Genomic DNA, 12,933 nt, shown 5'->3' with positions numbered 1-12,933 from the left:
TAGAAACCCGTTTCACACTCTGCTCAATATCAATGTAGCAATACTCAGACGCCGAATACATTTTCCGATCTGTCATACGAAAAAGGTGACTCGAGTCTGACTTGAGTTAAGTCATGACTCGAGTCATCCCAACCCTGCTACAAGGCTATAATCTGCATCTTCCTTGCCCGACGGCATATGCACATCATGTAGCCTCATGGTATGCATATACGCAGATCGTGTGTATGTATATCATGAGTCGGTGTATATGCCGCAAGAGCATCAAAGACAAAAATAAACTACGTCCCTTCCTTCCCTTATATTCCCTGGTAAGTCCTCGTCAAAATTGTTGGCAAAGCGACGGAAGATATTGATTTTATGAGATTATTATATCATTTGATTGCCCCAGTAGATACATTTGGCGACGTTTAAAACGTCAATATGTATTTCAGCATTGAGACGTAATGCTGCCCGAATCGTCGCTAGGTATCGTGTACATTATAGGCTATCATTTCATTGTAGGATAGGTTGGAATTAGCAATATGACGTCCCGTGACGTCATGCGGTTCACGTTCGTGTTCACACAGAACCTTTCAAAAAGGTTCGCGTTCACACGAACCAGAACCTTTTAGAGGTTCACACCATCCCTAGTTTATATGTATTAGCAGCGTATATTCCCGGAGTAATTCGAGAACGATTAAATTTCAGTTCTCTCAAACGACTACAAATCAGACGCGCTCGTCCTGAGTAACGTTATGCCGGTTTACAAACCATTCTTACCAGGTAACAGTACCGTAAATTGGCGTCTATTCGTCGATAAAACTTTGCCATGTCTTTCTAGTATGGCGTCATTTTGCGGAGATTTTGCATACCTGGTCGATCATGTACAATGGGACTGCAGTCATAGTTGGTCCTGCGTTCGATTACAACTTCGACGGACTTGCTGATTCAAAACTTGACTTACAGGGGTAAAGTAATAATTATGAAATCTGGTATTTGCCATTAATTGAACTGTGGACACTTGTAATAGGTTGGATCAAATCACGAACCCAAATGATAACACAGCAAGCCCTATCCCTACTCATGTCTTCGCTATTATTACCCGATGTAAAGACTACTCAAACGGGCAAACCATTCGATCATGTTCTACGTCGCCTGAAAACGTTGAAGTTCTAAGCTTCATTATTCCGAATTTCAAGGAGCTTCCATGTCAGGTAAATGCTGTCACACTTTCGACCTACAGTATGCATATTAAGCCTACATATAGCGCATGCTTATTGCGTATATGCATACCTTATTTAGTACAGCATACAGAGGCTATATATGAGCGATTCAAACGTAGTGATCTAATTGGAATGATAGGGATATTTGCAAATGTAATGGTATCTTGTCTGGTATATTGTCCGCATGTCCGATATGTTCTATGTTATGATTCAACATTCGTTTAATGGGGGAGGGTACACATATGTTACTGAAAATTTAAAATTGCTATATTTTCCAAACAATACGGCCTAGCCTCTTGAAATTTGGTGTGCGAGTTCGTTGTACCATAATCCATATTCTGTGTAAATTTTGGTTTTTCAAAATAATTCCTTGGGCCCAATTTGGGGGGGGGGGGAGATTTTCAAATCGAGCTCTTGTCATGTTGGAAAGTCTGTCTCTTCAAGGAATGCTTATCAACTCTACACAATGATTTATTTAGTGTCTATGGACCCCTAAGCACCTGGTAGAATACTTGAAATTTTCAATTATGCAGAAAAAATTACCCGAAAGTGGATTTGACACAAATATACGGTACCGAGTTTTTGAATTTTTTTCAGAAAACAAATCATAAGTAGATAACTAAGACTCTGACTCAAAATTCTATCATTTTACCAGGTAGAACACGCATGCTTCTGGTATTGAGGCAAGTTTGATCAAGATTTGAGATCATTTGATACCGAAATTTCCTTCTGCAGATAAACCATACCAGTAAAAACTAAAAAGCCGAGAAAATCAACTTTAAAAATTTAAAATTGTATTCATGAAAAACTAGAACAGGTATTCGAAATGCGATGCTTTTCCAGTCATCAGGCATGCTTGAATTAGGATATAGCCAAATTTGACAGAGATTGAACGTCCTTAAGCAGGTTGTTGTTGTTGTTGTTTGTGGTATTCATGGTGTTTGTCGACTACAATGGTCATTTACACCAGGCCAATATGCATTCGTTTTTTGATTCCGTACATGCCGTCTCATAGCACGACCTACTCCTAGGCTTTTGTAAGACATCGCTCAAGCGTATTAGATGGCGAGGAGTAGGCTAGATAAACCTCCCACACTTGGTTGGAATTCTGAAGTCGGCCTCGTTCGGACTTGAACCCACAACCCATTGGTGTTGTAGATGTGGTTGTCTTTTAGTTTTAAGCGTTCTCAAATATTGTTTTATACGGTGGAGATTCCTGGATACGTTGAGATCAGGTAGCGCTCAGTGTTGAATGACTAAAAGCCTTACCGTTCTTATTTGAAAGCAATCGACATCTCACCTATCCATATAGACGTTAATGTTTACATGGTTTTAAATCTGCACCGCGCCATCTTTTCAGTACAACGAGCCTATGGATAAATCGGTGCCTCGTACGCTGATGGAGCACGTGGCGAGAGTTCGCGACGTGGAACTGCTGACCGGGGTTACGTTCTTCCCCGACTGGACTACCAAAGACGGCCTGTCGCAGAGCACTCTTGAGCAAGGCTTGAAGCTGAAAACGTATCTGCCTGACTTTAGCTCCTCTTGGCTTCAAGACTTTGTGAACACTGCCACGGCAAACCCGGACAACACCCCTACTCCTATTATCTCTACCACTAGTTCAGCGAATACCATTTCGATTGTGTCTCTTTTGACTTTCTTTATCGCTACCCTCATATCATTCCTTTACTCCGAGAATTAATGTTGCTTAATCTATGTTTCAATTTACGCCACTTGAACTTATCATACTTTGTCCGGCAAATCCGAAGGATATGACGACATGTGCTGACGTCAAACATTATGTGACTCCATAAAGTCCTGAATCTTAGGAGGAGCGTATAGCTCTCAATTGACAACGCCCATGACTGACCCAATGGTATATCGATACTAATCTGTAAATATGTGTGAAATATATAGAGATTTAGAGAGTGATAGGGTATAGGTTATGTGCCCATTGAATGTCTGAACTCTATGCAAGTGCATTAGTATTATGCCGTGGATTCATATTTTTGTTTACATCGTATACTATGCACGAAAGCGATTCCTCCTGTGCGGTATTGAATTTTACTCGTTATGCAGGTAACGATTGCGAAGAGTACAACGAAGTATAAGCATGGAAGTGTTTACTTAAAATAACCATAATCGGTGTCGGTTATTATCAGGTCTTTTGTTTTTGACATGTCGAATAACTGTTGTGTCGATGAGGTATTTGTTTTCGCGGTTTTGCATATTAGAATTCCTTAATTGCGTTGGGATTTTCCAGGTCTTTATAACGAGAGATGATATTATATCACTTGGATATAGTGATGAATCAAATTGCCTATACCTTGGACCACAAGTATAGCTCTTGATCATGGTGAAGTACAAGTAGATGCAGTGATTCAATATCTTCTTGAACCACTTACCATTAGGGTTGCATTTAAAACAAAAATCAATTTAAAACAAACATGCTTGAAACAAAGCGGGCCGCTGTAATAAAAGTGTTAGGAACCACATATCAAAATTGATCAGCCGGATCATAAACTCCCAGATTAAGTATTCGCCGAATTCGTGAATTCGTAAAGAAAATACGTTGTCGAAAAACAGCGAGATTGAAGACATCGATATCCACTTTTATATCTGTGTTGTGTCTGGAATGACAATGTCGATTATACTATAGATCAGGGGTCGCCAACTCAAAACGGGTCACGGGCCACTTTTCAAATTTCGTAGAGGCCGCGGGCCGCATGAATTTGATATCGATGAAAAATAGGCAACAACGTTCTAAAACTCTACGTCAGTACAATGGTGAGCTACCTAACATATAGGCGATAGGCATAATTATTGACCACAAAAGAAAAAATATACAACAAAAAATCATTATTATCATCAACATTATTTTATTTTGAACTGTGAGCTGTGCACGATACCTGGAAACGATTTTCAGCGACCAAGGAATCGGTATTGGGACTAGCGAGATACGTGACTAGCTGAAAGACAATTTCCACGAAAGCTTGATCTTGTGGGGAAGCCCTAAGCCAGTGGTTCTCAAACTTTTTTTGACACGGCCCCCTTTATGATACTGAAAAATCGTCTTATCATGAAATGCAACCAGAATGCTAGCAATCCAAACGACTAGTTTGATGGCATGAAAGGTTATGACTGTAATTGATAAGAGAATTCTATAAGATGAATTCCGGACTAAACACAGAGCAACAACTATGAATTAAAGGTAAATCGCGCGGAGCGTGAAAAACTTTTCAGTTGAGCGCATCCCCGCCTCCCCATCAGATGCTTTCGCGCACCCACAAGGGACGCGCGCTCCCCAGTTTGGGAACCACTGCCATAAGCCGTTTTCTAAGCGTCTCGGTCTTGGCAGTGTTTGGGCCATTGCAAGACAATATGCCCATTCATATCAGCTGATTCTCCCTCGATGGAATGTTGTTGCCATCACCACAGCCGCTTTAGCTAGTGACGAATAATGATATTGGGCACATGAGAATAGCTTATTTTGAAACAACAACAACGGCATGTTGAAACTGTAGTCAATTTGAGCATTTCAAATTGTATTTCTTAGCTTTCCTCGGAAATCTCAAATCAGGTCGCGGGCCGCAGAATAAGACTTGGCGGGCCGCGTGTTGGTGACCCCTGCTATAGATGTTGGATTCGCAATCTATGTATATACCTCAGTGTCAAGTGACTTTAATCACGGTCATTTCCGTAGCGCATCAACGTACCACGTTATCATCACGATCCAACGACATGGTATTTTCCACCAAACTAGATAGACGAAGAATGCTCCAAAGACGGTACATGTTGTGAAGACTTCGTGCCAGAGTGTGCTGCTATCGGTGAGAATTGGACGTAGACTTCGCCGTTTCTCATAATTGAGGCAATTTTGTTGCACTAAGATCGTGAGATAATTCCACTTAATTTTAACAAAAGTTGCAGTTACCAGTTTCATTAATGCACGCACATGCACATTGCACAATCAAGACGGCAGTATAAAATCAAGTGCCGTAACTGACACTTAGCACTTTCCTCATTCAATCAGATTTGGAAGCATGATTGCGCAACAATCTCTCTTCAGTCTTCACTCACGCACGAGAAATAAAAAGGAGAACGTATATATGGCAGAATTTCTTAAAGTATGGGCCACAAAGGTTATAATTTTGAGTCGCGACTCCATCAGAGCGACGTTTTAATATCTGTGTAATATTTGTTGAATTTCTTACAACAAAAATTTCTTCGGGCCCCTGCGTGATTTACTATTGTTAATTTGTAGCTATCCGAGATCAGTGTGTTAGGTTCTATAGCCAATAAGAGAAACTGGTTTGAATTCATGATAAGATTTATATATCATTGGTTGCTCTGAAAAATACCGGCACCGCTGGGATGATTTGGTGTAGGGTTGTGCAACGATCGGGTGCGCACTGCGCAACTATGAGACTTGGGTATTTCAAAGTCAGCACTGCCTTCACTGGGAGACACCATCGGAGTCCGTTAGGATGCTTTTGTGTACGGGTGCAACGTGCGAGTACGGGAATATGATACATAGGTTCTTCGAGGTCCACGCCTGTGGATCCTTTGTACAGATCTGATGTCACTATGTTGGGTACCATAGCCACATGCGAGAGACTAAGAATAGTCCTGGCGGTCGCTGGTTAGCCAAATCTTCGATACTAATATGTCCAGTCGTCGAATATTGCAGCAGTCCTTACAATCTGAGTATAGACCGTGTTACAAACGCGGTACAAATGCGTATCCCAGAGAAAAAAAATACCGCACCCTCATGTGGAATCGCTAGCGTCACGTGTTGCATAGAGCCTATTAAGCGATATTTATGCCCATTTTCACTCGAATCTCTCCAATATTTTTGCTTTAAAACCTGTATATGACGACGAATTGTCAAAAACGAGGACATTTAGATGTCATCGGAGGACAAATTCGAAAACCCGAAAAAGGAGAAAAAATCCTCCTAAAGGAGGACGTACGGTAACCCTATAAAATATAGACCTGATATAAAAGACTATTGTAGTCGAAAACACCATAAAGGCCACAAACAACGACGACGCAGGCTATGTAAGTAGCTTTATACACCACAATTCAACTACGAATGGAAAATACATCAGCTACATGAGTAAGGGAATGTATTTTCTCATCATTACGTATTAGCCATCGCTACTATACAATTTTAAGAGCAGTGTCGGTTTGCGAAATTGATCGCGCATTTCACTGTGCTTCGATTGTCCGATTGTTAGCGAATTGTGTGTGAGTCAGATTCGACTCTGTTGCGAGATGCCACTAAAACTCAGATTTTGAGCTATCTAAAAAGTTCAAGAACCACTAGGTATAGGGCAGAGATGAGCATGGATTAGGATTAGGATTTGAAAAAACAGGATTTGTGAAATTTTGTCGGATTTGGATTGGATTAGGATTGGAGATTTTTTTCTGAACGGATTAGGATTTGGATTGGATTTACCTATTTTCTGGGAGATCGATATGTCGTGTGGCGAATGGCGACAAACTTTATTCAGATCAGTTATTAATGTACTTATGGTTACTAAGTTATCTTGAATCAAGGGAATCGTTGGTTGTGAAAGAAAATTTTCCAATTTCTCCCTTGCATGAATTAGCATTTTTTCTGAATTTCCAGTTAGAATCGGATTAGGATTGGACATGGACTTGAATATGAAAAAGTTATGAATTAGGATTTGGATTTGGATTTGAAGGTTTGGATTTGGATTGGATTAGGACATAGAAATTCCAAATCCGCTCATCTCTGGTATAGGGCAGGGGCGGACAACTTCTCCGGTAAGCGGGCCGCATGTGGGAAAATTAAGTACTTGGCCAGGTAGCTGAATCGATACATTTTTCGCCCATTTATCCACATATACAAGGAATAAATCGCCTGTAATGAATATATTGTAACTACAGCACTGTCATTTCAAAGCCATTTCTCGCCGATAATGACGAAGACAATGTGGATTCGAGACACCATTGTCATAAAGGCGCCGCCATGTCTGCTTCTCTCTGATCAATCAACACATGGTGCAATCCTTAAGATTTCAAGGCGTTCGATAAGCCCGGCACCCCAAATTTACCAAGATATCAATTCATTGGTTCTATACCAATACCGAGAATGGACATTACCGAGAACGGCCAATGCCAAGAATGTAACTTACTGAGATGGCGCTGTCGAGAAACTTATATCTGAGAATCGACACCGAATGTGGCAAAGCCGCCATGCGCATGCACACGACCTGTATCTATGCATAACATGCCTGCATTGCATACATTGCATTCTCGGTGATGTCCATTCTCGCTGGTGTCCATTCTTGGTAATGGTTTTCTCGGTATTGACCGGACACCGGCTGGCGGGCCACATTATCAACTAAGACGTGAAACTGTCCGCGGGCCGTATGTTGACCGCCCCTGGTATAGGGTAACAGCTTCCACACTATACTATTACAGCGTCCTTAAAGGCTGACTCTTACGCTAAGACTCAAAGTTCGAAATACTACTTGGAGTGAAACTGACTAGCGGGCCGCACAAAAATGTCAGGCGGTCGCAGGTTTGACTTCCCTGCCTTAGACCAGTGGTTCTCAACCACCAGTCTGCGGACCGGTGCCGGTCCGCGACGTTTTTTCCGCCGGCCGCAGAGTATATTCAAATGTTATGCCTTAATTTCAAGATGCAAGATGTTGAAGGATTGCCATTGATAAAATTAATAAAACATCATTCAGAACTTCATGAGGTAGCATTAGGCCTGGAAACACGTTCCATTTGACTTTAAGTTCAAGCCGTCTCCGGTGACGACATGTGAGCGACAAGTACGAGGGGCAACTCTAAACGGCGGAAGGAGCGGACTGCTGAACTAGCGGAACTTGCTATACTAAACGGCGGATCAATCGGAACTGCGGACCGAGCGGACCGTAACAAAATAGCTCAAAACTAAACGGGGGACCGTGAAACAGCGGAACATGTAATACTAAACAGCGGACCGAACGGAGCTGCGGACCGAACGGACCATAACAGAATAGCTCAATACTAAACGGCGGACCGGCGAACTAACACAACATATGCAATGTAAACGGCGGACCGCGGATCAGGCGCATCTCGTAATTTTCTCAAGTGATCTTTACCTCGACTTTGTTGAAGCTTATATTTTGTTGAAAATTTTGTCAAGTAATTTAATTTTGTCAAGTAACGAAATTCTTCAACGTCTAGTTATGAGTTACGACACAATTTTGCTTCATTCCATGTCGTTATGTACTTTATATGTTTTGAACAGCTTCTTGGAGGCACAGAACTTCAATATACAATTGAATAGTATATTTATATTGAAATGAACTCGAATATTTTCGGCTGACACTCGTCAGGGGTAATCGTCAGCAACTAGTTGAGAATTCAAACGAACATCGAATACGATTGTTGATATACGATGTTCTTTCGAATTCTTTTCTAGTTGTTGACGATTACAACTGACGGGTGCAAGCCGAAGATATTCGGGTTCATTTCAATATGAATATACTATTCAATTTTATATGTTTTGTATTTCTAAAATGTAGTAAACTTTTGTTGGTCATGACATTGTAATCTGTTGACACTGGACCAGAGTGTCAGTTCTATAATAGAACTTCTATTACTAATTTCATCATTTCAAAAGACTACAACGCTGCGATACAATGAAAAGATAGGAAGTTGTCAAATGGACTGGGAGCAGTTGTAATCAGTTCACACCAGAATACACAGATGAAAGGTACTTCATCTGATGTGCCCGTGAGAAAATTAAGTCATTTTCAACTAAGACTGTGAGAACCATAGTAGAAGTTAACCAGCGTAGTAGCCAGGTGACATCCATAATAAGACATTAATACCTTCAAGCACTGATTTAATGAGCCGTTCGCAGTTTCACTTTACGTTCAGGTTCGCATGGCTTAATCTTTGAGACAAGCATATTCATCTTATAGTCTGCTATTACATTTGTTCAGTCAGTCCACGATTTGCGTTTGTTTAATCTGTCGTCTGACCCGTCGTATTCATTGAGAAATCCTTCTGGGATTTGTATACGAAGTTGTTATAAGTTTTCCCTTGCCAAATTATCGTGTTCGAGCAAAAAAACTACTTTTTACATGTCAGAAAGTAAACAGCTCGTATTTCAACTTTAAAGTAATCGGTTAATTTGGATATAGTCCAAAAACGTAACCACTAGAAGAGTGAGCAGATGAAAACCTACTGGCGTGTCCCAAAATAAAAAGTACTTTCCTTATTTAGCTAGATAGACTAAGAGCACCATCACCGACGTGATGGAAACATCCATCGAAAAGAGAGCATCAGAGTTAGCTATAGTTACATTTAATTATAATTACTACTCAAGTGGAAACATAGATAGAAATTTCCCCTCGATCAGACATAGTCGATATATACCATGTTTGGGGTGAGTTAGTAGAGTACTGCATTGCAACCAGCATATCATGTCTGGGGTATGTTTGAGGTGTGTTCGTACTGCATTGCAACCGGGACATCAAGTCTGTGGTATGTTTGGGGTGCGTGGGTAATACGTTGCCACACTTGAAGACACCCCCAGGTTACCCTAGACAAGATGTCCTTATGTTCGGTATGCTCCTTATTGCCAAAATGAAAATAACCCTTTCATAAATTAGGAGTATTGCGACATTGGCGAGTTGCGTCTGATCTGCGGTCCGCTGTTTACACTGTGTTCTTTGTAGTAGTCCTCTCGGTCCGCAGTTCCGCTCGGTCCGCCGTTTAGTATTGCAAGTTCCGCCAGTTCCGCGGTCCGCTCGTTCCGCCGTTTAGTATTGAGCTATTTTGTTATGGTCCGCTCGGTCTGCAGATTCGCTCGGTCCGTCGTTTAGTATTACATGTTCCGCTGTTCCGCTGTCCGCCGTTTAGAGCTGCCCAAGTACGAGCTGACTTGCTAAACCACGCAGTTTGTACAGTCACTCGTTTTCGATTCATTCATTTTGGGGATGACCCAGTGTCGCTATTGGCAGGTGTTTTCGTGAGGCACATTTTATTCGTAGTTCGTAGTGGTAGTGGTAGTGGTGTGGTAGTGGTTGTGGTAGCGGTAGCGGTAGTGGCAGTGGTTGTGGGAAATGATCAAGGTAGCACGACAAGGTGCTTGATCCGACTCCGAAACGCCTCTTCTCTCGAAATTGTCGAAGAGATGAATATTATTCGAATTGGTGTGGTGTGTTCATCTACGGCTTTCGGCACGAGACGCTGTTATCGAATCTCGGCAGCAGCACGGTTTTCTGGGCAAGGCAATTTTATCAAGTCTAGCAGACTCGATAGCGTAAAATTACATGAAACACATAATGAACATATTTGATTACGAACAAAACCCTCAAACTGTCATTCTCTAGGACAGTGGTTCCCAACGTGGGCGATATCGCCCCCCAGGGGGCGATTTGGCGGTCTAAGGGGCGAAAATAACGAAGGGGCGATAGGGGGCGAAAACGGACGAAGGGGGCGATAGGGGGCGAAAACAACTAAGGGGGCGATGGCCCGTTAATACGGCTATATTGGAGTCGGGACCGTAACTACCGCACCCCAAACCCCCGAATTGGGGGTGGGGGCCCGAAATCGAAGGAAGTCCAAAATTATTTCGTGAATTGACATGAATGATAGAGTATTTTTTTAGAAATTCGTGCGACTTTTTCAAAAATTTTTCGCTCTGCGCGCGATTTAATATTTTCGTGTATCTTGATGTTGGGGTCCCCGTCACCCAACAAAAATACGCATGATTAATGCAAATGGTAGACTTTGGCGTCGGCCATTACTGCGCCACGACGCACCAAGACAGGAAGCTAGATGCCATGTAACATGCGACTCCGAGAAGTGTGCCAGAACGATCAGCAGCGAGAAGACCGAAAACTTCGATATATGTATACATATGTTTAATTGTCCATAGGCGCCTCAATGGCTGGCGTCGAATGTTTCTTTCCTGGCGACCTTAACCCTACAGGACAAATGCCATCCCGCAAGAAAAAATTATTTGCCAGTAAAGAAATACCAATATGAAATTCTGCACGTCTTTTAGAGCTGACGAATTGCTGTTTTTCGGTTCCCAATATTTGGGGGGGGGGCGATGATCGGTGTGGAGCTTCAAAAGGGGGCGATGAGTCGAAAAAGGTTGGGAACCACTGCTCTAGGACATGAGTGATCAATTGTATTTTTAGCCGCGGGCCAAATGAGAAGCAAACAATGCGTTGGCGGGCCGAGTCCAAATTTTAGTTGTATTCTCAAGCGCATGACTTTTATTTCTAAATTGTAAGCAGTGAATTCCGCTGAATAAATGCTGCTTCGTGGATGTGTCGATATTAGGAAATGAGAAAGTGACGGGTAATTACAAGAAGTGACGGGTAATTACAAAAAATAATATTTATTTGCCGTCATATTTCGAAACAATCTTAAACATGATATATTTTGAACTATATTTAAACCCTTATCCGCGTTTTTCTATAAGACATAAAATGTATTTGGAATACTACAAAGGTTGTTAACTGCGTGGCTATAACCTGATCGTCACTAACTACTAAATAGACTGGTTTACCCGTGAATCCAGTAAACAAATATTTAGTTCTTCAAACCTTCTTTGAGTTTCAACTTTCGGCTTTTTTTTGACATGCTCGTTTATGCTTTATGGATCATGATGACACATAGTAGTCACGCCACTGATTGACTTGTTTTACGGCTTATGGATTTGGAAACATATCACGTAACAATTTGAAGCTCAGACTGCGTAATGCGCGATGTGAATATGGCAACAACGAAGGTTTTGTGACTTCTTGTGACATAAATTGTTACGACATAATTTGCTACATTGACATTATTTTGAATCTGTATTACGCAATCGAGGTACGAAGACTACGTATAGCGGCATATTAATGAACAGGAATGATAGTAAACGAATTCCCGATTCAGTGTATACAGCCTATATATTGTTAGTCCACGCATCAACATTAAAAAGTAGGTTGAATGTTTTGAATTCGAAGCAACTTTTCGCGGGCCGCTCATAATAGCTCCGAGGGCCGCACTTTGCCCAGGTCTCTCTAGATCAGTTCCCAACCTTTTTGCCTTCATTCCCCACTTCAAATTTATTCCGAGCCTTCATTCCCCACCAGGACCGTAACAGCACTTCGTCATCCCCCCTTCCCCCCAAAAAAAAACGTTGGTCTTGGGCCCCCCACAGGGTGATAAACCCAACTTCTGGAGGGCTTCCCCCATAACCCCCCTGAGCCTGTACGCTTTTCACCGCTACTTATCGGCTATATTGGGTCTAGTGTTTAGTGCGTCGCCTTATTTCGACTAAACGCGCGAAGCGCGAAAAATGTTCTATTTATTTTTTATATTAATTCATGTTTGAATCGGTTAATATGATCGGGAATTACGTATATTTTGCTATCAATATCTTACACCCTCTCTGCTCACGTAATCAGATTTACCGGTAGAGCTGAGTGAGGTGTGTTGGAAAAGGTAGGACCCCTAATTAAGAATAAACATCTTCGGGCGGACCCGTTGGTATATTGACTTCGTTACATTATGCTATAACGTGACTTCCTATATCTGTGATGTCAAAAGATATGGAAATCGCCAAAGCTAAAAGATACACACACGATTTCAAATTGGTATTGCTTTACTGGCAGTAATTATTCCCTGTGTGATGGCATTTGTCCTGTGGGTTTCAGATCGCCAGGACAGGAACATTCGGCGCCAGCCATTTAGC

At 41.7% G+C, this 12,933-nt stretch overlaps 1 protein-coding gene across 1 annotated transcript in view; it reads left to right on the top strand.

Annotated features, from left to right (window-relative positions):
• Positions 1–3,338, top strand: part of LOC145457336 (venom phosphodiesterase 2-like) — a 40,948-nt gene extending 37,610 nt beyond the window's left edge. The window contains exons 28-31 of the mRNA XM_080335527.1: positions 688–762; positions 821–947; positions 1,010–1,193; positions 2,563–3,338. Of these exons, the coding sequence (XP_080191653.1) occupies positions 688–762; positions 821–947; positions 1,010–1,193; positions 2,563–2,904 (728 nt within the window). The 3' untranslated portion in view covers positions 2,905–3,338. The remainder of the gene's footprint in view (positions 1–687; positions 763–820; positions 948–1,009; positions 1,194–2,562) is intronic.
• The last annotated feature ends 9,595 nt before the right edge of the window (positions 3,339–12,933 follow it).

Source organism: Botryllus schlosseri, chromosome 15, assembly GCF_051294905.1.
Source record: "Botryllus schlosseri isolate E-star chromosome 15, Bs_hap1, whole genome shotgun sequence".
NCBI classification, from domain to species: Eukaryota; Metazoa; Chordata; class Ascidiacea; order Stolidobranchia; family Styelidae; genus Botryllus; species Botryllus schlosseri.
The sequence above is the reverse complement of the archived record's forward strand: the minus strand, read 5'-3'. Positions and strand labels throughout refer to the sequence as shown.